General features: G+C 40.2%; 1 protein-coding gene across 7 annotated transcripts in view; it reads right to left on the bottom strand.

Moving 5' to 3' along the window:
• Positions 1-2,159: 2,159 nt before the first annotated feature.
• The window catches only part of eya3 (EYA transcriptional coactivator and phosphatase 3), a 39,859-nt gene continuing 18,120 nt past the window's right edge, over positions 2,160-23,898 (bottom strand). For 2 of the 7 annotated variants that reach the window (XM_033044928.1, XM_033044929.1), the window contains exons 6-17: positions 16,623-16,745; positions 15,654-15,733; positions 15,372-15,552; positions 13,971-14,110; positions 12,005-12,088; positions 9,118-9,207; positions 8,393-8,451; positions 7,740-7,900; positions 7,520-7,634; positions 5,311-5,432; positions 5,000-5,100; positions 2,160-4,382 (exon numbers count right to left, since the gene is read on the bottom strand). In XM_033044928.1, coding sequence (XP_032900819.1) covers positions 4,302-4,382; positions 5,000-5,100; positions 5,311-5,432; positions 7,520-7,634; positions 7,740-7,900; positions 8,393-8,451; positions 9,118-9,207; positions 12,005-12,088; positions 13,971-14,110; positions 15,372-15,552; positions 15,654-15,733; positions 16,623-16,745 — 1,337 coding nt within the window. In that variant the 3' untranslated portion in view covers positions 2,160-4,301. Of the gene's footprint in view, positions 4,383-4,999; positions 5,101-5,310; positions 5,433-7,519; positions 7,635-7,739; positions 7,901-8,392; positions 8,452-9,117; positions 9,222-12,004; positions 12,089-13,970; positions 14,111-15,371; positions 15,553-15,653; positions 15,734-16,622; positions 16,746-21,283; positions 21,421-22,666; positions 22,734-23,898 lie in introns of all 7 variants that reach the window. The other 5 variants (XM_033044927.1, XM_033044931.1, XM_033044926.1 and 2 more) reach the window with 5 other exon arrangements.

Here is a 23,898-nt window from a genome sequence, read left to right as displayed (position 1 = left end):
GAATCCGAAGGGTAACTTTTTCACACAGAGGATGGCGAGTGTATGGAACAAGCTGCCAGAGGAGGTAGAGGCTGGGACTATCTCATCGTTTAAGAAACAGACAGGTACATGGATAGGATAGGTTGGGAGAGATATGGACCAAGCGCAGGCAAGTGGGAGTAGTGTAGCTGGGACATAGTTGGCCGGTGTGGGTGTTGGGCCGAAGGGCCTGTTTCCACACTATCACTCTATGATTGAATGGTGGAGTAGACTTGATGGGGCGAATGGCCTCATTCTGCTCCTATCACATATGAATTCCACCTTGTGTATTCACATATAGATTAGAAGTTCTGAAATATCTTGTACAATATTTACCAGGAAAACACAATTTTATTACTTCATCCTCGCTGAGCCGACAAGTAAAGTGTGCTGTCAAAGTACATTAGTCACCTGAGCTCACAATCCCAAAGTTTTATAATTTTCTTTGAATATTCACCCTTCACTGAACCAGGAATCTCAGTCTTGGCTTTTCAGTGAACGGATGGGGTGGGAGATTGCAACCTTCACGTGGTCCGCCCTGTTTCGACGAATGCAATCAACCCGGCGTGCACAATCAAATAAGATCAAACAGAACAAGTTGTCCTACAACTTTAGGCTGTGCATGCCACACAAAAGAAGAAGAGAAGATTAGTTAATTAAAAGTGCCAAGAAAACAAAATAGGAAAATTGAGTCAAATTTGAAACTGTTATATTGTTTCAGTACCTGTATGCAATTGGCTGGTACACAGGTTAGAGCAGAACAACTAATTTCTGGGTGGATCACAATAGTAAAACAAGTCATTTGATCACTGGGTTTCATTGAGTGAAGTTTTAGTAAAAAATGATCATCTTAAGGTGTTGGATGTTGCTGCTTGCTGGTTATTATATTGTGACATATCAAAAGAAACACTTTTTCTCACAGAGAGTGGTGAGCAAAGATCCTATAGCTCCTCTATAATCTTTGGTGAGTGTGGAATTCTCTGCCTCAGAGGGCGGTGGAGGCGGGTTCTCTGGATGCTTTCAAGAGAGAGCTAGATAGGGCTCTTAAAAATAGCGGAGTCAGGGGATACGGGGAGAAGGCAGGAACGGGGTACTGACAGTGGATGATCAGCCATGATCACATTGAATGGCGGTGCTGGCTCGAAGGGCCGAATGGCCTACTCCTGCACCTATTGTCTATTGTTACTTATTGGCTGGAATCATATAGACTGCAACAATTGGCTTGACCGTATAGCTTAGATTTGAGATATGGATATAGCACGGAAACAGGCCCTTCGGCCCACCGAGTTCCTACACACACTCAACACAATTTTACCAAGCCAATTAACCTACAAACTTGTAAATCTTTGGAGAGTGGGAGGAAACCGGAGCACCCGGAGAAAGACCACCCAGGTCACGGGGAGAATGTACAAACTGTACCCGTGAGGTCTCTGGCGCTGTAAGGCAGCATCTCTATCGCTGTGCCACCGTGCTGCCCATCTGTTCCAGACCCAAGTACACACTAAAGATCAGTTGGCGCCACACCCATCACCACTCTCCGCAGGCAATCCAGCAACCGAACCAGATTGGCACAGACAGAAAATCTGCAAGTCTGAAAGCATCCGAGACCACCAGGGTGTCAGATTGTTTGTGTTTTACACCAATTGTAGATTTGATGGACTGAAATTATCTCTTGTGTCTGCCTCAAGGAGTTGTGAATTAGACGAACTGCAGCAAATCAAGACTGGGTTTAAATCTGCTCCCCCTGAAGATACATTGGATCACTGGCCAATTTTGAAGGAGAGAACGCTGGCTGGGATGCAATAGATGGTCTTGCAACAAATGGCTAAACCAATGAGTAATACACTGAGGAACTAATGCAGCGGGCTATACAGGGAAAAGGGATTTAATGTCAATATGCAGAAGCGACAGGTCATAGAGTGATATAGCGTGGAAACAGGCCCTTCAGCCCAACTTGCCCACGCCGACCAACATGCCCCAGCTACACTGGTCCCACCTGCCCGCGTTTGGTCTATATTTGGCTTATATGTACATGGTAGTAGTCATTATCCCATTGAAAAATACCCCAAACAAAAATGGAGAATCTAGAAAGGTGGCGTTGAACAACACCCCAATCAGCCAATCAAACTTGCAATTTTGAATTGACTGGTATTAATTTTTTATTAATATCTTTACCACTACAAATTGGACAATTGTTACTTCTTACATAATTGTATCCCATGTGGCCACATAGCTGCCTGTATTGTATGAAACACGTATTTAAGCAGATCACTCAATTATAACCTAAACAATCGTCAGATGGACCACCCAATGTCTCAATTCATGTAAGAAAACCACAGCCATTCACACGGAAATTGCATTTGTATTATTACGTTACGGGGAAAGTATGGACAGTTCTGCTGTTGACATCCGTGTATTATGCTGTGGTTTGTACCCATGGTACAAACATTATGGACATTGGGCAGTTAACGCAGAGTGAAAAAAACATACATAAATTAGTTTACAAAGCATAGAAAGCTTAAGAGAATGATGTCAAGTGCATTACGGTGACTTTTGCCAAGATGTCATGATACTAAATATTTATATCACACTCCCAACTATTGGGGGGGGGGGGGGCAAAATGGTCTTCACAGTTAGCTTGCGATAGTTTTTGTTCGACTACTGGCAAGGTGGCGGCAGATGACAGAACGGTGACCACAGCTGATCCAAGTTGATCCCAAGGTGTTCTACCTTGAACTTAATTTGTCGAGTACAAATCATTCATCTTGGGAATGACACAGAAGATATTCATGTCACTATCTTTCAGATGATATTCAACTCAGTCTCTGCGTGAAGCATCATATCCAAACCCCTCATGAAATATTTCTGGTATATATTCCATAACTTGAACTCAATTTAATTTAAAACAATGGATCATGGTGCAAAATCCCAAATGCAAGGTAAGCAATGGATCAAAGAGAATTCAAACAAATTTCCAACATACAATTGCATTCCATATTTAGGAATAAATAGTTCATAAATATTTTAAATAAACAGCAGTAGGTCCAGCAACTATGTTTTTCTGTGTCGCTTTATTTATTCAGAGATGAACTAATACATGTTATTATCCGCACCTCAGATATCCGAGTTGCTCAAATCAAATATTTTCTAGGTGGCATTTGACTAAAAAAGGGAAAATCCACTTGTAATCACATAAAAATATGCCTGAACATTGAGTAGAGCCGTTAACAACAGAAAATCACTAATATAGTGACTCTGTTGCTGCCAAAGAGGATAGAATGAAGCAGTTCAATTTTTGGAGGGAAAAACAGGATGAGGATCAGCATATTCCTTGTACCATTATATCTATTGTCAAATTGTACAAAATATCAGAGACCTCCCTTTGATCTTTCCTCCTCCATCTCTCCCCAACCCCTCCAAACAAACTTCCCTGCTGTGTCAGTTTTATCTCTTAGCGTTTTCCAGTTTTGATGAAAGGCCCTTCACCTGAATCATTAACTCATTTCACAAATGCTACCTAACCTGGGTATTCCCACCATTTCATTTGCTTTTAGTCGAGGCCATCATCTTCATCCTCCTTAACCACCAGGTAGCGTTAAAAAGGAAAACTAGCTGCTGATTTTGAGGTGGTATTTCATGCTCAGTCTACAGCCCTGCAACAGCATGGCAACATTCAGAATTACGTACAACCCAAGGAAAGCGTTTATTGAAAAAAATCTACCAGAATTAAAAGACCCCAATTAAAATGAAGTCATATTTAAAAAAAGTAGATAGGTCCGCTCCTTCAAATTTGTCCAAAAAAAAATCTCCAATGCATTTCTGCAACCAATTTCCCAATGTAACACTGCTGGATCCGACAATGCTTAAGTGTAGATGTTGAGGAACATTTACACAGCAAGATTTCCAAAGAATGTCTTGCACACAGTCTCCTTATTAATAACAACAAAGGTTTCAGTGCATTTAAAAAGGAACAGGCACAGCTTGACTACAGATCAATGCAAGATATGGTCTTATTTTAAAGATCCAATTCAAAGGATTTTTGCATTTAAGCACATTTTAAAAACAGGGCAGTAATTTCACCCTATAAAGCTCTTGCACCCCGTGCATGTCTGTACTTAAGTTAATGCCCAACATTAATAAGCAGATCACTCCGATATCTGGACTGCTCACGGCCCTAACAGTATTTGTCCAGGGTTGACAAGAATCTTTATGAACATAGTTAGTGGTCCACACTGAAGCAAGATGCAAGCCACATGGAGCTCAGCTTTGTGTTCCTTTCCAGTTCACAGATAGTCCAATTCCAGAGCTTGATGCAATGACATCAGGTCACCGTGATTCAATATCCTCCAAAATGGCATGTTGTGCTGGAATTGAAGAGGAACCCAAGTCATTGTCAAATTCCAAAATAAACTTCTGCAAGACAACTATGAATCTTATTAGCATGAAGACTACCTAGGAAAAACGGTTCGCAATAATCAACCTGCTCAGCACTTCAACTCCCCCTCCCATTCCGAATCCGACTTTCTGTCCTGGGCCTCCTCCATGGCCAGAGTGAGGCCCACCGTAAATTGGAGGAACAGCACCTCATATTTCGCTTGGGTAGTTTCCACCTCAGGGGTATGAAAGGTGACTTGCAGATGCTGGTTTACATTGAAGATAGACACAAAATGCTGGAGTAACTCAGCCGGTCAGGCAGCATCAACATTTTGTTATATTTCCAAAGGCGTGTTTAGATATTACAACCAATATTCCATGTCCTCTCCAAAAAAAATGTTGCTCTTTCAAGTGGTGCTGCCCGACCCGCTGAGTTATTCCCGCATTTTGTGTCTCTCTTCAATGTAAACCTGCATCTGCAGTTCCTTCCTACACTTAGGCAATGTTTTGTTGAGCTTCAGTGTTCCTATTGCTATTTATGATACTCCTCATCTGTGCCACAGAAGCACAATTACTTTCACTGTGAAACATCCCAAGTCACACTCACCTGTTTAGCTGCATACTCCTCATCCCGACCATCTCCAATGACGACATACGTAACCTTCTTTCCAAACCTGGACATAATGCGCTCGAAACAGCTTTCTTTACCTGTAAAGTCAGTGAAGAGAGAGTGTTTGTTTGCTTAAACTATGATATTGCCTCTATACAATACACTCTATACAATGATACCACATCAATGTTTCTTTACATAGTGTCTCAAAGTAACCCCCCCAATGTGAGGTCTCAACATTTTCTAGTTAGCAGCAATACGATCAATTATCCAGTGGGAAATATCTGAAAAATAAATAGAATCCTTACCTATTTTTGTGGCACTATAAATGTTTTCAATAGGGAAAGTTTCACCTAATCCATACAGCAGCACCTTAGCCAGAGCTGGAACTAGTTGGGTTGTGGTGACCAGGATATTAATGCAATTTCTTCTGAAATAAAAGGAAAGACTTAAACTGGTGTCTTTAATGTTTTAAATATTCATTGCCCTTGTTAATCAAAGGAGAAACTACATAAGTTAATATTATATACAAGGTGGTCAAACCTTCATTTCGTCAAAATAAAGCAATTGGATTCAACATTAGACTCTCAGCAAAACAGCAGATAATCAGACAGAAAATGTTTTCACATCAACATGATCAGGAATCATTTTCACTTTTAATATTTTGTCACTTTTAATAACAACTGCGCAAATCTCCTACATTTCCGGCAGGAAAGAACTCCTGCGGGCATGAAATATTTTCTCTATAAAACGAACATGCAACAAGACAGACAGAATAGCAGGAAAGCAGTCGTGGCGATTTAGGAAAGTCACTCAGTGTATTTGTTTCCAGGGGAACAAACAGCTTAGATTACATAATCTGCAATATCACATATCAGGAAATGCCTAGCCTTTCAGGCTTCTAACCTGATGTTATCTGAATGGTGGCCGATTAGGAAAGGGGGAGATGCAACGAGACCTGGGTGTCATGGTACACCAGTCATTAAAAGTAGGCATGCAGGTGCAGCAGGCAGTGAAGAAGGCGAATGGTATGTTAGCATTCATAGCAAAAGGATTTGAGTATAGGAGCAGGGAGGTTCTACTGCAGTTGTACAGGGTCTTGGTGAGACCACACCTGGAGTACTGCGTACAGTTTTGGTCTCCTAATCTGAGGAAAGACATTCTTGCCATAGAGGGAGTACAGAGAAGGTTCACCAGACTGATTCCTGGGATGTCAGGACTTTCATATGAAGAAAGACTGGATAGACTCGGTTTGTACTCGCTAGAATTTAGAAGATTGAGGGGGGATCTTATAGAAACTTACAAAATTCTTAAGGGGTTGGACAGGCTAGATGCAGGAAGATTGTTCCCGATGTTGGGAAAGTCCAGAACAAGGGGTCACAGTTTAAGGATAAGGGGGAAATCTTTTAGGAGCGAGATGAGGAAAACATTTTTCACACAGAGTGGTGAATCTCTGGAATTCTCTCCCGCAGAAGGTAGTTGAGGCCAGTTCATTGGCTATATTTAAGAGGGTTAGATGTGGCCCTTGTGGCTAAAGGGATGGAGAGAAGGCAGGTACAGGATACTGAGTTGGATGATCTGCCATGATTACATTGAATGGCGGTGCAGGCTCGAAGGGCCGAATGGCCTACTCCTGCACCTATTTTCTATGTTTCTATGTTTCTATGTCTATGTTTCTATGTGCAGACATTTCTGAGCATGTTGCTCACCATCAATAAAGCATTATGGTCTGATGAGATTTGTGCAAGAATAAGGGCGGCAAGGCTGTAAGAGCTGCTGCCTCAACTTCAGGAACCTGGACTCAATCCTGACTTCTGACACCATGTAGAGTTTGCACGTTCTCCCTGTGATCGCTTGGGTGTCCCCACTTGCTCTGGTTCCTCCACTGGGGGTGGGGGGGTCATGGGTTTCCTCTCACAGTGGACGAGGTTAATTGGCCTCTAGTGTTTTGGTGAGAGGTAGATTCCGGGGGTCATTGATGGAAATGCGAGAATAATAAAATATGACAAGTGAAGGTTTACACAAAGTGCCGGAGTCACTCAGAGGGTCAGGCAGCATCTCTGGAGAAAATGGATAGGTTGATGTTTCGGGTTGGGACCCTTCTTCAGACTAAAAGTCTTCAGACTGAAGAAGATAGACACAAAATTGTGGAGCAACTCAGCGGGACAGGCAGCATTTCTGGATAGAAGGAATGGGTGACGTTTCAGGTCGAGACTGAAGGAAGGCCCGACCCGAAACGTCACCTATCCCTTTTCTCCAGAGATGTTGCCTGACCCGCTACATTACTCCCGCACTTTGTGTCTATCTTCGGTATAAACCAACATCTGCAGTTCCTTTCTACACAAGTGAAGGTTTAGCTGGGTTGATATGCAAGGACATAATGGGCTGAAGGACCTATGTCAGTGCTGTACGATGATACGACTTAAACCTAATTCAATATCTAGATGTAGAAGGCAGCAGAATGATATTTTAACAAAATCCAAAAAAACATTTTAAATGTACATATTGATCAGCTACCTTGATTGAATTAGCATTAATGATTTCAACGCAGTTGCTAGCCAGGAGTCCGTCAATACCTCTATATCCGCTCTTAATTGTTGTAACGAATCCTTCTTGGCTGGGTTAAGAAGCTCTGTGAACAAAGAGCAGCATTTATTTCTTTGTTACTTTCTGTGCAGGTGGCTGTGCAGTCAACAAGAGCTCACAAAATAATTCCCAAATGTGGCATGTTGTTTACCTCCAACGTTTGTACTGTAGTTGTTGTAAATTTTTTTTACTTGTCGATATCGAAAGGCCAGCTTTCTCATCCAGTCAACACCTCCCTGGCCAATACCTCCCGAGGAATGGCTGGAGCCAGGCACTGATCCGTGAAACCCATCAGTAGCAAAGTCATAGTTACTGAAAACAGAATCAAAAATCATCACTTTTTTTTTTAATGTTTATTTTATTAGAAGCAATTGTACAAGAATAAAGCAATCGGCATAACAATTATACAATTTCCGTACAGCATTTTTAACATTTTATAAATTGACACATGCACGGAAAAAAAAGTAAAAAGGAAAGAATGAAGAAAAAGAAGAAAGATACAAAAAAGAGAAAAGAAAAGACCCCATAACTGCGAGAAGAGAAGAAAAAAAAAAGAAACGAAAAAAAGAAGATATGTCCCACTATCCTTCCACCCCCTGAAAATGAAGTTTTCATTTAACTTCAGACTCAACACCGTTTTGGGACAAGTCTACTAATCCTGCAATTGTTCACAATTCAAAAATGAACAGTTCACAATTCAAAAATAAAAGCATTAAACCAGATTCCATGATTTATTTAATATATATTTTTGCAAATGTGTCCCAAAAGACTTTAAACTGAAAAGTAAAAATGATAGTTTGTTACTTTAAATCTTGTCCATTGTCCTCAGCTGCAACATCCTCCACGTGAACTTGATCACACTCCTGTTAAATAAGCCAGACAAAAGGCAAAGATATATTTTTTTTTAAGTCAAATGTTGGCATTCTACTAAAACCATTGTACAATTTACCTCTAACTATACTTGGAAATGTGTGCTGCAGTGATCACTAATCAGACTTTTGTTTTAAGTACTTCCCCCAATTATACATTTGTGGAATTCCCTGCCACAGAGGGCAGTGGAGGCCAAATCACTGGATGGATTTAAGAGAGAGTTAGATAGAGCTCTAGGGGCTAGTGGAATAAAGGGATATGGGGCAGACGGCAGGCACAGGTTATTGATTACGGACGATCAGCCATGATCACAATGAATGGCGGTGCTGGCTCGAAGGGCCGAATGGCCTCCTCCTGCACCTATTTTCTATGTTTCTATGTATATAGGATTAAAGCACTGCAGCTTGCCTTCCAGCCACTGGAAAATAGTGTAAAAGCAGACTAAAAAAACTACAATAAATGACAGTATTTTTTTTAAATAATTTGCATTTTTTTTATTTTGTACTAATATATAATTGGAATCCATCCAAAGTTAACTGATTCCAACACCAGTAAAGATTAGAACAGCATGACACAACCAACATCAAAGTTTAAATGAAGAGACTTGAATGTCAGTATTTCTGGTACATGATATTATGCAGCTATCCAATAATCATTACCTCTAAGTCATTGAAGAATAAGTGAGTGTCAGCAAGATCAAAGATCATTTCTTCCATCTGCAACCCTAAGGTCAAAGCTGATGCCGGGTCCTGTAAATTAACAACTGATATAATGATATAAATCAGGCTCAAGTTTTATTTAACAACGGTTTAAACCCTAGAATAAAAATATTAGCTCCTACAATTCGCGACTGCAATGGAGTGATTGAAATGTGTCAGAAAAATAAAACGTGATTTCTCGTCATTAATCATTCTCCAGTGACTGCTGCCGATCGATTCATTCAGTATCAGACAAGGCCAAGAATAGGCTCGACCACAACACTAGAGATCAGAATATAACATGTTCAAGAAGGAACTGCAGATGCTGGAAAATCGAAGGTAGACAAAATTGCTGGAGAAACTCAGAGGGATGCGGCAGCATCTATGGAGCGAAGGAAATAGGCAACGTTTCGGGACGAAACGTTGCCTATTTCCTTCGCTCCATAGATGCTGCCGCACCCGCTGAGTTTCTCCAGCAATTTTGTCTACCTCAGAATACAACACAAGTCAAGTCAAGTTTATTCGTCACATACACATACGAGATGTGCAGTGAAATGAAAAGTGACAATGCTCGCGGACTTTGTGCAAAAAGACAAACAAACAAACAACCAAACAAACTACAAACAGAATGAAACTTCAAACACCACAGTTAGATGAATGCAGGGAAAAATGGCCATGTCTGATTGGGACAGTTGAACTCAACAAACAGGATATGGTTTCAGGAGTGAAAGGAAAAATGCAAGAGCAGCATTTAAGATGATTACTTTTTCAATGGCAAATCACGTTCTTTCTGTTTTCCAACAGTTTCATCAGATACATTTCACAAAGGTTGTGCCATTTATGTTCTATGCCTGAGGCACATAAAAGGAAAGCTGTCAGTTGGTCATGTTTCTGTCATGTTGATACATTTTAACCTGATTTAAACTGATAAGGAATTACCTTTAAGCAACCATCTGGATATGCCGCAAGCCAACAAGCTGGTGCACTAACTAGTCTTGTAGTTAATAAAATCTGAAACTGACTTGATGGGTTCAATGACCTCCAATGTCATAAGAACATTTAGTTTTGTTTATTGTCACGAGTACCGAGGTATGGTGAAAAGCTTTTTTGTTGCGTGCTAACCAGTCAATGGGTCTCGACATGAAACGTCACCCATTCCTTCTCTCCAGAGATGCTGCCTGTCCCGCTGAGTTACTCCAGCTTTTTGTGTCCATCAACAGAAGTACTATGACCAATGCTATAAAATACTCAGCAGATCTGGCAGTATGTGTGTAGACGAACAGAATTAACACTTTAGACCCTTCGTCGGAACTGGGCAAGAGAGGAATCAAGCTCGTTGCAGAGTGGGTGGGGAAGTGAGAAATGGAGGAGTCAAAAGGAATCTCTCTCGTAATTTCTTCAGTTTGTAGAGGTGACCCAGAGCTCCCCTTTGCTGCCACTTTAATTCTTTGTTCCACTCTGACCCATCCATCTGATGCCTCCTGCACTGTAATACTGAGATCCAAAACACAGCACCCTGTCTTCTGTCTAGGTACATTGCAGCCGTCCGGACTCAGTAATGAAATTCACAACTTCAGCTAACTCAGTCTATGTTGATATTGGTTCAGTTTCTCCCTCTCCATTAGCACAACATGGCCTGCTGGGCACATCCGACACCCAGCCATGTTCCTTTGCATTCTCATTCTCCCAACAGCCCACATTCCGTTGCTTTTGTTCATTTTATCTCTTTAACTGCCCCTGTTAACCCATCAACTAGATCCCTGCAACTTATCCTCACAGCAACTCTGGCCTCCCCATTCCTCTCTCTCCTCCCCACCCCCCCCCCTCCCACATACACATCCCATTCTCTCTACAACTTAAAACTAAGCTGTTTTCTTTCCCACCTCTGCTGATGGGTCCTCAACCTGGCATTAACTGTTTCTCTTTCTACTTTTGTTCCAAGTCTAAGTGCTTTCGACACTTTGCTTTATAATAGATTTTCAGCACCTGTAGTTTTTTGATTCAAGGTTCTGTTGAAAGAGTATCGATCTGAAACATTAACTCTCTGTTAACCCTGTTTCTCTCCATAGATGTTGCCCAACTTGAGTATTTCCAGAATTTTGTTTTAATTTCACATTGACAGAATGGTAGTTTGCTTTAGCCTTAAGGGCTTGTCCCACTTGGCCGTCATTTGCGCGTAATTTACGCGACATCATTTACGCGTCATGACGCACGACAAGCAGGTGATGTGCGCATGGTGTACATTACGCACGCATGGTGCGTGGTGACATAGGCAGTGACGCGCGGCTCCCCAGGATTTTGGTTTGTACAAAATCTTCGCGCGCCATCGGCGTGACGTGCAAATGACGGCCAAGTGGGACAGGCCCTTTACCACTAGTATCAGTTCATCTTTGCATTAACATTGAATTTTAAATGTGATGGCATTCATTTCACTATGGTTCTGTTTCTATTGCAAACTTACACAAATCTATTAAAGCTTATATATGAACAGATTGTTTTAGCAATGATCATAATAAGGAGAATGTCACAAATAAACACAATTTAATATGGATTATGTAATCTGATCTGTAAGTGCAGTTGTTTGACTTTTTCTGGTATTTAGCAGTTAGACTGGATTTTTAAAACAAGCCCATCATTAATAATTTCCTATTAATGCATCTATATTTTGGTTAAAGAAATATTTTTTCTCTTAAAAGAAATTTCACTATTTCAAAAAAGTCATATCTAAAAGTACAAATGCATTCTCAAAATTAACTAAATTAACGAAACATTTGTTTTAATGTTAGCTGTGTGCACTGCAGTTAACTATTCAACCAGCTTAACATTACTCTGTTTAATAATTCCCTACCTTTCCAAATTTTTGTGCGTATGACCCAGTCAGTAGCGAATGAAAGATGATAATGGTTTCATCCAAATCCCAAACAAATACACGCTGCAAAAGGAACATGTAAAAACGATTATATATTATTTTCCTATGTGAATCTGGGACAAGATGCCATCTCCAATCTTCTAAAGCATCCTGTAAAACATCTGACATAGCATATCTCTTTAATAGTTCCCTCATAGTGAAGATGGCAGTTCCATTATCACTGATTTTGGTCACCCTATTTCTATGCTTCCATCTCTAATAATTTCATATCAATTTCACAATTTCTCGGAGCAGAATAAGGCCATTTGGCCCATCAAGTCTACTCTGCCGTTCAATCATGGCCGATCTATCTTTCCCCCTCAACCCCATTCCCCTGCCTTCACCCTGACACCCTTACTGATCAAAAATCTGTCAATCTCTGCCTTAAAAATATCCAGCTGACAAATGCTTGTTCATGTCCTACTGATGTGACTTCTGGAACAAAGGAGAACCTGTCGCGGGATAGTATGTAACTTAGTTGGCGCCCTTCATGGGGTGACTATTGCAATACCGTGGGTATGCAAGTAAAGAAGTTCACTTCGACTTGTTGTCACATGTGACAAAGTATTCATTCATAAAGTTTTCGTACGTTCATTCATTCATTCATTCATTCATTCATTCATTCATTCATTCATTCATTCATTCATGGATGAGAAAATACATTTTTGGGACCACTGTAGATGGGCCATCTCAGTTGACACGGACAAATTGGGCCCATTCCATGCAGTGTAACTCTAAATTGCTTATTTCTTTCCTTGGAGTTTTGCTTTCATCAATTTAATCTAGTTTTAATTAATTTAGTTGATTTTTAGTTTGGATGTGCATCGTAAAATTAAAGAAAAAGTTTTTTTTAAATATAAGGTGTCCCCGATGTTTAGAAACGTCACTAACATGCAATAGACCAATCACATTTTTACAGGCTACAAATCTGGGGGAGAGAGGCTTTCCAGCTGTCAAAGTGATTCTAAGAATTTCACTGTACCTAGGTACGGACGACCATAAAGTATAATTGAATCAAAGTCCACCGGCCGCTGATAGTGAAGCAGCCTGCATGCTGTGCTGTGACACAGTTCTGGTAACTAGGTCTTTTTAAATAAATAAATTTTTTAAAAAAATTTAAATTATTATTATTATTAAAAAAGTTCCTCTTAGATCTACCAATACTTCTCAAATACCATTTGAAAATGGTAGTTGGTAAGGTAAGTTGGTGTTTTCCAAGCAAATATGGCAGCTGCCTTCTATCTGGCAATGTGTAACACAAAGCAAATGCAGCTTGTTTTCATGCTATTAACATGGAGATGATTTCAGGCCTTCAGTTAAGCCCCTGTCCCACTGTACGAGGTAATTCACAAGTTCTCCTGAGTATTCCCCTGATTCGAACTCGGAGAATGTCCGTAGCGGGTCCGTTGGAGTTTATAGATGTCTCGTAGCGGCTCGTAATGCTAACGGTAGGTACTCGGGACATCCAGTAACTCGTGACGTATTTTCATCCCTGCAAAAAATGTCCGCGAGTAAAAAAAATACTCGTGATGAAAAAAATTGTTGCTTTTTATACCTACCGTTAGCATTACGAGCCACTACGAGACATCCACAAACTCCTAAGGACATTCTCCGAATTCGAATCAGGGGAAAACCCGGGAGAACTCGTGAATTACCTCGTACAGTGGGACAGGGGCTTTATCATGCAACATTTCTGATCATTGATTCTAGTGCTGCAACAGTAACCTGCCGGTTTCTCAATTCACTGTAAGATAACCAATTTTAGCTAATAATTTTCACATGTGTATTTTTTTTTTTAACTGAAAATCAGAATCAGAAAGCAATTTCTCAAATCTATTGATATGCCACTATTGGCCAACTCCCAGCCCCATTCCACCATAAACGTTAGTTATAAAACTGAGCATACCTCCAGTTCATTGTCAGGTGGAGGTGATGAACTGCTCTTCTTTCCTTTCCCCCTAGATTTTCCACTTGGATTTTTCTGAGATTGTTCCTTAAGCTCCTTCACTACTGCGGTTGACTGAGTCTGGCCTGCATCCGGAGCTCCTGAACAAGAATAAAAATTAAGCCACAATATCTGATAATTACTACGTAATTTTAATATAAGCAATTTCTTCAAAGTGCTACAATTTTACATTTCATGCTGTTATAAAATCTCAGTTGCTGCCTTGCAAAGCTCTTCTGCTTTTTCTAAGTTCTGTTTAAAACTGAACATGTGTTACGAATAGTTGGATTGGTTTTCCATTTTTGTGCAGCCATACGGAGTTTTTACATTTTGAATACAGCACTTTCAACAATATTTCATTCGCAGTGGACTTATTGTGGTGGCCATTTGGCTTGTTTTGTGTGCCATTGACTATGGCATGTGTCTTTAAATTTTAGACTGCTCGTTATACTGTGGGTGGGATTTATGACGTATTTTATGGCGTGTTTGGAGCTACGTTTCTTGCGCAGAAGCTTAGTTTTTAGTTTAGTTTCGGACCAGCATGGGGAAGGTTTACCCTTTTGACCATGCGGAGTGTAACGGAGACATGAGGAGTTTTCTAACCTTTAAAGCGAAAAGCTGGAGTTCGATGAAGATCATAGTGTACGAGTCGGAAGAAGTTTGGATGTACCTTATTGTTTTTCATCAACAATAAAAAATGTATTAATCAAAAGACTGTTATGAAGGTTTATCTGTGAAGAAGCTCTGATGGTCACTTCCATTGAAATTCTTCTCTCAGGTTTGATGACTGGAACTACTTTTAAATTTTAATCCATGAAAGTTGCAACATTGGGAAGTAAACAGGATTATAAATCTACATTTAAGAAGGAACTGCAGATGCTGAAAAATCGAAGGTAGACAAAAGTGCTGGAGAAACTCAGCGGGTGCAGCAGCATCTATGGAGCGAAGGAAATAGGCAACGTTTCTTCGCTCCATAGATGCTGCTGCACCCGCTGAATTTCTCCAGCACTTTTATCTACCGTATAAATTTACATTGGCTGGTGAATCTTAGAAATAAATTTCAACACTTAATTCAATTAATTTGTCATCAGTCTAAAGTGCAACAAGTATCACACCTCTCTCCCCAATTCTTGATAAATTACGAGCTTAAATCGAAGAGACACAAAATGTTGGAGTAACTCAGCAGGTCAAGCAGCATCTCTGGAGAGAAGGAATAGGTGACGTTTCGGGGCAAGCCCCTTCATGAGACTAAAAATCTAAATCCTTGCTCAAAACTGTATGTGATTGGCATATTAAACGTAAAGCAATAACGTTGTACAACACCACAGCCTGGTTTTGAAAGGAACCACATTGCAACATTACCTGATTGAAAACCCTGATCCTTGGAACTGGACACTTCAGCTTCTGATTTTTGCAGTTGGTAGGTGACAGCAGTGGTGCTGCTGGCAGGCGGAGAGTTTGAAGACCCCGTCGATGCATAACTTGAACTGGGAAAATATGGCACATATTGGCTTTGTCCAAGTGATGTGTAGGAATGATACTCCTGTGTAAATGAAAATGAAAAAGGATAATTTAAGTTTTAAAAAAAAAAGTGGTTTCAAAAGTAAAATGACGAACCTAAAAACAGAAACAAAAATCATATACCTGATTTGAACTGCTAGGAGCTGCAACATTGGCAACAACAGCTCCACCAGAATAAATACCAGTTCTTGGGAATCCTGCACCTGTCAAAAAATAAAAATGACAGCAATTTCAAAATTATAAACAGTACAGTAAAACTCTGATAATCCACTATCCATTATTGAGAGATTGGGATGGTTCGGCCGATGTCTCACCAAGTGATGCTTGCTGTGCACCCATTCCATTCAGTGGAGCATTGCTTCCCAACCCCCCTTTCAACTTAAGATAGGACTTAAGAGTGCTGGAGTAACTCAACGGGCCAGGCAGCATCCTTAGAGAACATGGATATGCAACGTTTTGGGTCGGTACCCTTCTTCAGACTTAAAGGGATGCTGTCTGAACTGCTTAGGTACTCGGGCAATTTGTGTCTGTCTTTGGCATAAATCTGCATCTGCAGTTTCTTGTCATTCCCTTTCAACTTACCTGGTTGATGGGAATATTTATCACACTGCGTAACATCCCAAAACCAAAAAGGTGAATTCACAGAGTGTTGAGACATTAGTAACATAAGAGGAGCCTGAAAATCCAACAATTTAGCACCGTCAAAATCCGAGTGTGCTGGATTAAGTTTTACTGTTTAAGAAGGAACTGCAGATGCTGGAAAATTGAAGGTAGACAAAAGTGCTGGAGAAACTCAGCGGGTGCAGCAGCATCTATGGAGCGAAGGAGATAGGCAACGGCCAAAACCCTTCTTCAGACTGATAGGGGGTGGGGAGAGGCGGGGGGAAGAAAGGAAAATGGAGGAGGAGGAGCCCGAGGACTGAGGGAGAGGTAGGAAGGGGAGGAGACAGCAAGGGTCAACAGAATTGTGAGAATTCAATGTTCATGCCACCAAGAAGTATGGTAGTCCAAGTTTAATGCCATTGAAGTACCTGCATGCAGACACCCACACCAAACGCTCATTACAGTGGAGAGGTACGGAGAGACATTTACCTTGAACAGGATATGTATAATAAGCTGGACTGGTTTGGTCTGAGCTAAATCCCGTACTGTAACTGAGGTATCCAGGGTGACTGTGTGTGCCATCTTCAGTTTTCACACCAGGCCACAATGCATCTGAGATTAAAACGATGAATCCAAATATGTGTTACACACTTTTTACATTTCACAAGGTTACCAAAAATAATAAAATATTAAATCGAAGATTGGTCGGTACAAATGTCAAATCAAAGGTATAATCAATATTATGGGTTCTAAAGCAACCGGAACCATTTCAGATATCAGTCTTCACAATTGCATACTATTTCTATCCTATCAGAAATTGCAATAATGTGACCCCATTTAAAACAGAAACCAGTCAGCAGCAGCTGTATCTAGCTATGGCCTCGCTCTTTATTATAATCCCTAAACCAAGGGTTCCCAACCTAGGGTAAATTGTTTGGATCTGTTCATCATTAGTTGTTCATAAATAAGTGAAATAACATTGTGATCAGCCATGATCACAATGAATGGCGGTGCTGGCTTGAAGGGCCGAATGCCTTCCTCCTGCACCTATTTCCTATGTTTCTATGTTATGTGCTATTAAAGTTGCAAGGGGTAAACGGGACAAAAAAGGCGGTGAACCCTTGCCCTAAACACTCAAGTGTGGCAAATTCAGCAGTAACTTAATTTACAGTTTTTGGATGACACCACAGCAGCAGGCCGGATCTCGAACAATGACGAGACGTAATACGTGATAAACAGCTCAGTAGTATGATGTCAAGTTCCTTAATGTCAAAACAAAGGAACAAGTCATCGATTTCAGGAAGCAAGGTGGTGTTCAAGTGAAGATGGTTGGGAGCCTTACGTTCCTTAGTGTAAATATCACCAACAATTTAACCTGGTTCAACCACATTGTTGCCACAGCCAAGAAAGCACACCAATGCTTTTACTTGCTCAGACGATGATGGAAATCAGCATATCCTCAATGACCCTGAACAATTTCTACAGATGCATGGCAGAGAGCATATCGGGATGCATCATAGCTTGGTATGACATATGCTATGCCCAAGGCCACAAGAAATCGTACAGGGTTGTAAAAGCAGCTCAGTCCATCACACAAACCAGCCTCCCACCTCCCCCATCCACTCCACCAACACTTCATACTGCCTCAGGCAAGCAACCGACAGAAACCAAGGACTTTCTCTCTTCTCCCCTCTCCTGCCGGGAAGATGATACCACCAGATTCTCTGACTACTTCCCCGCTGTTATCAGACTTTAAATTAAGGAGGTATTCCTGTTCTCCCAGTCTACCTTGATGCCCTTGCACTTTTTTTAAATCAATACTTTCTCTGTAACTATATTCTTCACTCCGTTTCTGTTCTCTGTCTGAGCTACCTGTTGTACCTATGTATGGTATGACTTTATTCATGTATGGTATCTGCCTGGATAGTGGGCAAAACAAAGTTTTTCACTGAATCTCGGTACATGTGACAATAATAATAATCCAAAACCAGTACCAATCATGCCAATGCCCAAGTTTTAACAGAACCCAATGTGCAATGTTTATCTCATCAACAGAAAAGTACCATGAAGAGAAAATGAAAATAAAAGATGAATTGGATAACAGACCAATTAGTATACTAGTATTTCAATCTAAGATGGAGACACAAGAGACTGCAGATGCTGGAAACTTGAACAAAACTATTTAAACCCAGTCCAGACCCAAAGGATGCGCACTTTCTCGCCCCAACAAACAGTCAGCCGAATTCTAGTGACTCGAAGCAACTTTGTTCCTCATTGAAAAGATATTTCTCATGTCTGCATCCTTTCAGGTAGATCACAGATACAACGGACAGGAAGAATTAATGAAAATGTGCACAATTCTAAATAAAGTCGTAACATGACCAGAATTAATATTTGGGTCTATGTTTTGCTCTGAACCTTGAGTTGGATACATGTAGTGCGTGGATTGTTTGCTTTCAGCCAAATTCTGTAGTGGAATCCAGGTTAATTAGTTGTGAGTATCATGTATATTGCTGGTTAGATACAGATTAGTGCAGCAACAGCCTCCTCTAGTGTAAACTGACTTGGAGGGAGATTTGTTTTCAGTTTTACATGTCTGCCTCTAACTTGCAGAAGTTTCATCAAGAAAGCAGTGATCTAGCTGAATGAACTCAGGGTTTTTATTTGTCATATCCAAATAATCATCTGCTGATGAACATTATTGACCATAACAAAGCTGATTTAAAATCTACTGAAGATTAATCTACATGCTAGCTAGGATAGACAGGCAAATTATACTTCAAGGGTTAACGGTGGAGATGCAATGGCAAAGATTCATTTAAAGACGGCATGAATGAACTCCAAAAATTGTTCATCCCTGTCTGGCGACCCTGAAGGCGGCTCAACCGCGGCTAATGAGGGAAATCAAGGATAGTGTTAAATCCAAGGAAAAGGCAGATAACTTGGCCAGAGGAAACCAGAGGACTGGGAGAAATTTAGAACTCAACAGAGGACAAAGGGGTTAATTAAGAGGAGGAAAAAGAGCATGAAAGAAAGCTTGTGGAATATACTGACCCTAAAAGCTTCTTTAGATATGTAAAAAGGAAAAGATTAGTGAAGACAAATGTAGGTCCCTTACAATCAGAGACAGCTGAATTTATAATGGGAAACAAAGAAATAGCAGAACAGTCAAACGAGTACTTTGGTTCTGTCTTCACTAAGGAAGACACAAACAATCTCCCAGAAATACTAGGGGACCGAGGATCTAGTGGGACGGAGTAACTGAATGGAATCCACATTAGTCAGGAAATGGTGTTAGGTAAACTGTTGGGACTGAAGACAGATAAATCCCCAGGGCCCGACAGTCTGCATCCCAGAGTATTCAAGGAGGTGGTCCTAGAAATCGTGGATGCATTGGTGATCATTTTCCAATGTTCTCTCGACTCTGGATCAGTTCCTGTGGACTAGAGGGTAACCCCACTTTTTAAGAAATGTAACTCCACTTTTTAAGAATGGAGGGAGAGAGAAAACGGGGAATTATACACTAGTTAGGCTTACATCGATAGTGGGGAAGATGCTCGAGTCGATTGTTAAAGATGTTACAGCATCGCATTTGGAAAGCAGTGACAGGATCGGTCAAAGTCAGCATGGAGTTATGAAGGGAAAATCATGCTTGACTAATCTTCTGGAATTGTTCTGAGGATGTAACAAGTAGAAAGGATAAGGGAGAGCCAGTGGATATGGTGTAACTGGATTTTTAAAAAACCTTTGACAAGGTCCCACACAAGATATTAGTGTGCAAAATTAGAGCACATTGTATTGGAGGGTAGGGTATTGACATGGTTGGTAGACAGGAAGCAAAGAGTAGGAATTAACGGGTCCTTTTCAGAACGGCAGGTAGTGACTAGTGTCCCAATTCTCATTTTAGCCTCCAGTTTTTTTATCAAGTATTCATTCGCATTTATTCAATTCCAAACCATAACCTAATTAGTTAAATAGTGCTCATAGAGCTTTAGGTGCTTTTGCCAATTGGTGGGGACTCGGTGGAGAGTGATTTGCTGCCGGCTTTTCTTACCATCCACAGCAACTGCTATCCACATAAAAATTAAGAGTTGAACTATACCTCTCTCAATACAGATTTTCACATAACAAAGGGCTTTTTTTCCGCAACCTAATCCCTTCAACCTGGGCAACTGTTGGACGTTCAGATCATGTTTCAAATTGCAACAAATTGAAAAACATTTTCACCCAGACAATATAAAATCTTTGAAACGTATTACCAAAAGAACTGTGGAAACTCAGTCGCTGAGTCAGACTTTGATGGATTTTTTAGATATTTATGAATTCATTTTTTCCGTCGTTGAGTGTATTGGTCAGAGATTCGTGGATTTTTAGAAATTTATGAATTGATAAAGATATTCAGAGAATCAAGGGACGAGGTTAGTGCATGAACGAAGTGATGTTGAGTTGTGTTGTGGTGCCTGGAATTGAGCTTCATTTTCCAATAGCGAGAAAATGTATTTTATAGATTTAGAAATTTAAAACCATACTTAGAAAGCCAAAGATCCCATTTCTTTAAACTATTTGTTCACTTGTCCCAATGCTTCAAAAGATTTTATGCACAATTTAAATAGATTCTATCACTGCTGATAGAGTTAGTTTCAGTTCAGTTTATTGTCACGTGTACCGAGGTACAGTGAAAAGCTTTTGTTGCGTGCTAACCATTCAGCGGAAAGACAATACATGATTATAATCGAGCCATTCAGTGTACAGATACATGATAAGGGAATAACATTTAGTGCAAGATAAAGCCAGTAAAGTCCGATCAAAGGTAGTCCAAGGGTCTCCAATGAGGTAGTTAGTAGTTCAGAACTGCTCTCTAGTTGTGGTAGGATCTTTCAATTGCCTGATAACAGCTGGGAAGAAACTGTCCCTGAATCTGGAGGTGTGCAATTTCACAACGTGCTATGTGAGATATGTGCTGTAGTACAAAAACAATGTGTAAACTTTATATAAGCAGCCTTCTAGATCTAGAGCTTTGGAAAGGTTTTTAACCGTTTAATTTCAACTCAAGCCAAAATTAGAATAACTAGACAGCAAATGAATAAAGCATCTTAGAAAATAATTTGATACATTTTATGTACATGAAAAGGGATGGAAGGTCCCCTTACCAAATGGAGGTAGTCCGTAAGGCTGACTTGGTTGAGGATATGCAGTGTAAGATGCTGACTGCTGCATTGCTGAGTATCGTGCCTCTCCTATGTAAGAAGCTTGCACTATTGGTGGAGAGAAAAGGTGCGGATATGGCCTAAAAAGATTAAAGATTGACGAGTTCTGAAGTGCCTTTAAATCATTGCTTACAAGTCTGAAGTAAATTTTAAAGAGTTAAAAACTGTTCTTACTTAAAATTCTCAAATGTGTCAGTACCTTGACAAGTCAATAATCAACAATGATTGCAGGATAAATAGTACAAAGTACTAGATCATCATTAATTCTCTTCTTTTAAAAAAAAAACGAGAAATTGAACTAAGAATTTATTTCTTGTCAATGATGAAAAAGTATACTTTGTGGTGCAGAAATGGAATGTTAACACATCATACATGTCTGGCAAAATACTAAATGCTATTGCAAAAGAAATGTCCACAAATATTTAGTACTAAAGTCCTCCCTTTAGTGTGCAACCTCAAAAAAACTCCAAAGGTGTAAAATGACAACACACTATCTACACAATCCCATTTAGATGGAATTTGAAAAAAAATGTATTCGTTTTTCAGAATGCAGACTTCGCTGGTAAGGCGAGCTTTTATTGGTAAGGCGAGCCACCATTTTGAACCATTGGAGAACTTTGAAGAAGATGATTCTCGCATGAATGTTGGACAGGAAGTTCCTGGTCATTGACCATACAAGGAACAGCAATATATTTACAAGTCAGGATGGTTTACTACTGCAGTAAGTTGTGTTCCCATGTCATGTATATATTGGTGGTAAAGTCCACACAGTCAGCAAGATGCTGTAGCAGTAACATCTGCAGGCGACTAGGTGCATTTCGTAGATCAACCACACAATTCACAAACTTTCAGAAACATTATGATCTAGTTGTTAGGACAGCTCATACAGAAAATACAAGAGGATAAAGCAAAGGGAGTAGTATATAGGAGGTAAAACCAAACAAAAAAACAATTAACATAATTATTTTAGAAATCTATTATAAATATAATTGTTATAATGACAGCACGAGGAATTTTCAACTTTTAACAATTTTTTTTGCTCACTCATCCACCAGGGTTAGAAAGAATGAAAAGTAAAGAGCAATAATCGCATGGCATGCATTACCACAGAACAATTTAAGATTTAAGAGACAACTAGAGGTGAGAAATTGAGGGATACGGAAGAGAGAGAGGATGGTTTGATCTTTTAAGTCAGTTGGGTCTTTCATTTTTTCTAGAAAATATTACATATGTTTATGTGGTCATGGTTTAAAATTATTGAATAATCAAAACTGAGAAAACCGTAGCAATTTCAGGCCAACATTGCATACTTAAACTGAAACTTACTTTGTAGGAAATAATAGGGCATTGTCTTGATTTGGCACTCGTGGATTATAACCCGTGCAGGTTATAACTGCAAAAAGAAGATATTTATTTCAATTATGTGGAGTAGATGCTAAAGATATGGAACCTCATTACTATATTGCTATGTCAAAGGTAGATGTATAAAATCTGTGTTTTTGCAAATCAAAACCACCAGGACTGAGTAAATGTTTTGTGATCGAGTCATTCATGGTTCCAGCCCACTTCTTGCCTGCACAAACCTGTGAAAGGCCAATTCACACCTGGAAGGTGCCCAGCAAAATGCAAAGAGGCTTCAGTCAACTCATTAGCAAAATCCCACAGCCAGAACCACGTGACAGCTTTTAGCACGAAGCAAAGCAAGGAGGAAACCTTTGCCACCTGTCAATAGTGTAGTGGCACAGCTGGTACAACTGCTGCCTCACAGCACAAGAGACCCAAGTTCAACACTGACCTCGGATGCTGTCTGTGTGGAGTTTGCAGGTTCTCCCGCAAAATAGAAACATCTGAAGATTGCTTACTGACAATAGAAAATCAATTACCCCCTTAATTTCCGCAGTTCTGTGGCAAAAGTTCCAATTTTTAAGCTCCCCGCCACCCCAACCACAGTAAAACCCCATTAACTGTTTAGAAATCCTTCTAGTCCAGCATCTGCATCACTCAATGTCCAGAATGAGCCTGGGAGCGGGTGTCCAGAGTGCAAACACAATGTGTGACTACAGCCAGGGTGGGGATCTAGAACACGAGAGGTCAAGAAACACGAGTAGGTTTGTGGTTGGAGCCAGGGGTCGGGTTGCTTATGTCCTGGAGTAATACAGCATGGAAAAGGGCCATTCCACTCACTATTTTTACTGATCGATTTATGCACATTTAATTCACCAGATATCATTGTGCTACTATGTAACAAATTAAAAATAGATAACGTGTCTGAGGATATTATTAGGAGCAACATGGAAGAGGGTGATTAACCTCTTCTTCGGCACTACCAAAGTTCTAGATTATCAGCATTTTCCTCTTCTGCAGGTATCAATCAAGGGAATCACACTACCATTCCGACAAATGGAGAGTTAAGAGATGCAATGCCTTGTAGAAATTTAACTTTGTCCCTCACATTTTCCATTTGAAAATGTGTTATTTTTAAGCTGAAATATCCATGCCTCTGCTTCAATAGTTCTTAGTGTTTCTTCCCCCCCCCCCCCAGCCCAATCTAAAACACA

This window comes from Amblyraja radiata, chromosome 27, assembly GCF_010909765.2.
Source record: "Amblyraja radiata isolate CabotCenter1 chromosome 27, sAmbRad1.1.pri, whole genome shotgun sequence".
Taxonomy (NCBI): Eukaryota; Metazoa; Chordata; class Chondrichthyes; order Rajiformes; family Rajidae; genus Amblyraja; species Amblyraja radiata.
Note: the sequence above shows the minus strand (reverse complement) of the source record. Positions and strands in the feature narration are given on the sequence as shown.